Consider the following 1,378-nt stretch of genomic DNA (forward strand, 5'->3'; position numbering starts at 1 on the left):
ACTAGCTACCAAAGTGGTTAGTTTGCTAGGGATCAAGCAAAAGGGTCATTCTCTGGGGCTTGGCGTTAAGGGTGGTCAACGTTCCTGGAGATGACTCGGAGCGTATAGGTCCCGGCTAGTACCAAAGTAAGTACCGAGGTTGGGGTTGCCCAGAGCCGGTGGCTGCTTTCCCTTGTTGGGCTCCGTGGTGGGTGGTGCCGTCGGGGCCCGAATTACTTTGTTTTACTTGCATGGTTAAGAAAAAGAAATCTCCCTTCAGTGGGCATCACCTTGAACAAAATTACTTGATTGAAAAGCGTTTCGATACATTTTTTGTGATGAAGATAATATCTTCTGAAAATCAGACATTTCATTCTGTTTCCCCTTTTCTTGTGGAAAAGGGTATATCTGGTCAATTAGGTGCAGTATCATCTATTCGAAAATTACGTTCCGGGGATTTGCTTATCGAAGTTTCTTCCGAAAAGCAGGTTCAGCAGATAATGAAAATAAAATCCATTGGCAGCATTCCAGTATCAGTTACTCCACATAGAACTCTAAATTTTACCAAAGGAGTTATCTCATGTGGAGAACTGTTCAATACACCTGTTGAACAAATTACCAAAGATTTGAATAGCCAAGGAGTCACTAATGTTCGACGTATCACAATACGAAAGGATGGGCAATTGCTTAATACAAAGCATCTCATTCTTACTTTTCATTCGCCAAAATTACCAGGGTTCATTAAAGCTGGATACATGAATTTACCCGTTAGGCCGTACATCCCAAATCCTTTGCGATGCTTTAAATGCCAGAGATTTGGTCATTCCAAAGATTCCTGCCGCGGGACTCTTGCATGCGCCCGTTGTGCGGAAGGTGGTCATGAAAGTTCCGAATGTACCGCACCGGAAAAGTGTGTTAATTGTAAAGGGCAACATACTTCCTTTTCGCGCTTATGTCCTTCGTGGCAGTTTGAAAAGGAAGTAGTGTCTGAAAAAGTGACCAAAGGAATATCTTATATTCAAGCTAAGCAAAGTGTTAAATCTCGTGCAACCACTTCTGGATTAACTTACGCAACTGCTACTAAAAGTATCCTTGAAACTAAAAGCACCCAAATGATCTCTGTTAACTTACCTTCTGATTCTTCTTCCTTTAAAATTTAATTTTAATTAAATTACATGTAAATTCAATTTAATTTTATGTCTAAAAATTTTAAATATTCACATTAAATGTTGAATGGGCATGAAGAATAATATTTAAAAAAAGAAATTAAAAAGAATAAATGTATATAAAACTATTATTCAGTTACGGGATACGATCTGAAGACCTTGGAAATACAACGCCACAACTAGTCGTTGGTTCCACCAGGCCATACAGACTTAAGAACAGCGAACATTCTCAT

The 1,378-nt window shown here is 39.2% G+C and overlaps 1 protein-coding gene across 1 annotated transcript; it reads left to right on the forward strand.

The window, feature by feature from the left end:
- Window positions 1-230: 230 nt before the first annotated feature.
- Window positions 231-1,139, forward strand: LOC129971696 (uncharacterized). Its single transcript, XM_056085673.1, has one exon. The coding sequence runs from the start codon at window positions 231-233 to the stop codon at window positions 1,137-1,139; it is 909 nt and encodes a 302-aa protein (XP_055941648.1).
- The last annotated feature ends 239 nt before the right edge of the window (window positions 1,140-1,378 follow it).

The sequence above is a fragment of the Argiope bruennichi genome, chromosome 6, assembly GCF_947563725.1.
Source record: "Argiope bruennichi chromosome 6, qqArgBrue1.1, whole genome shotgun sequence".
Taxonomy (NCBI): Eukaryota; Metazoa; Arthropoda; class Arachnida; order Araneae; family Araneidae; genus Argiope; species Argiope bruennichi.

Excerpts from the sequence above, each read along its gene's own strand:
- LOC129971696 (XM_056085673.1), top strand. The coding sequence starts at position 231 with ATGGTTAAGAAAAAGAAATCTCCCTTCAGTGGGCATCACCTTGAACAA.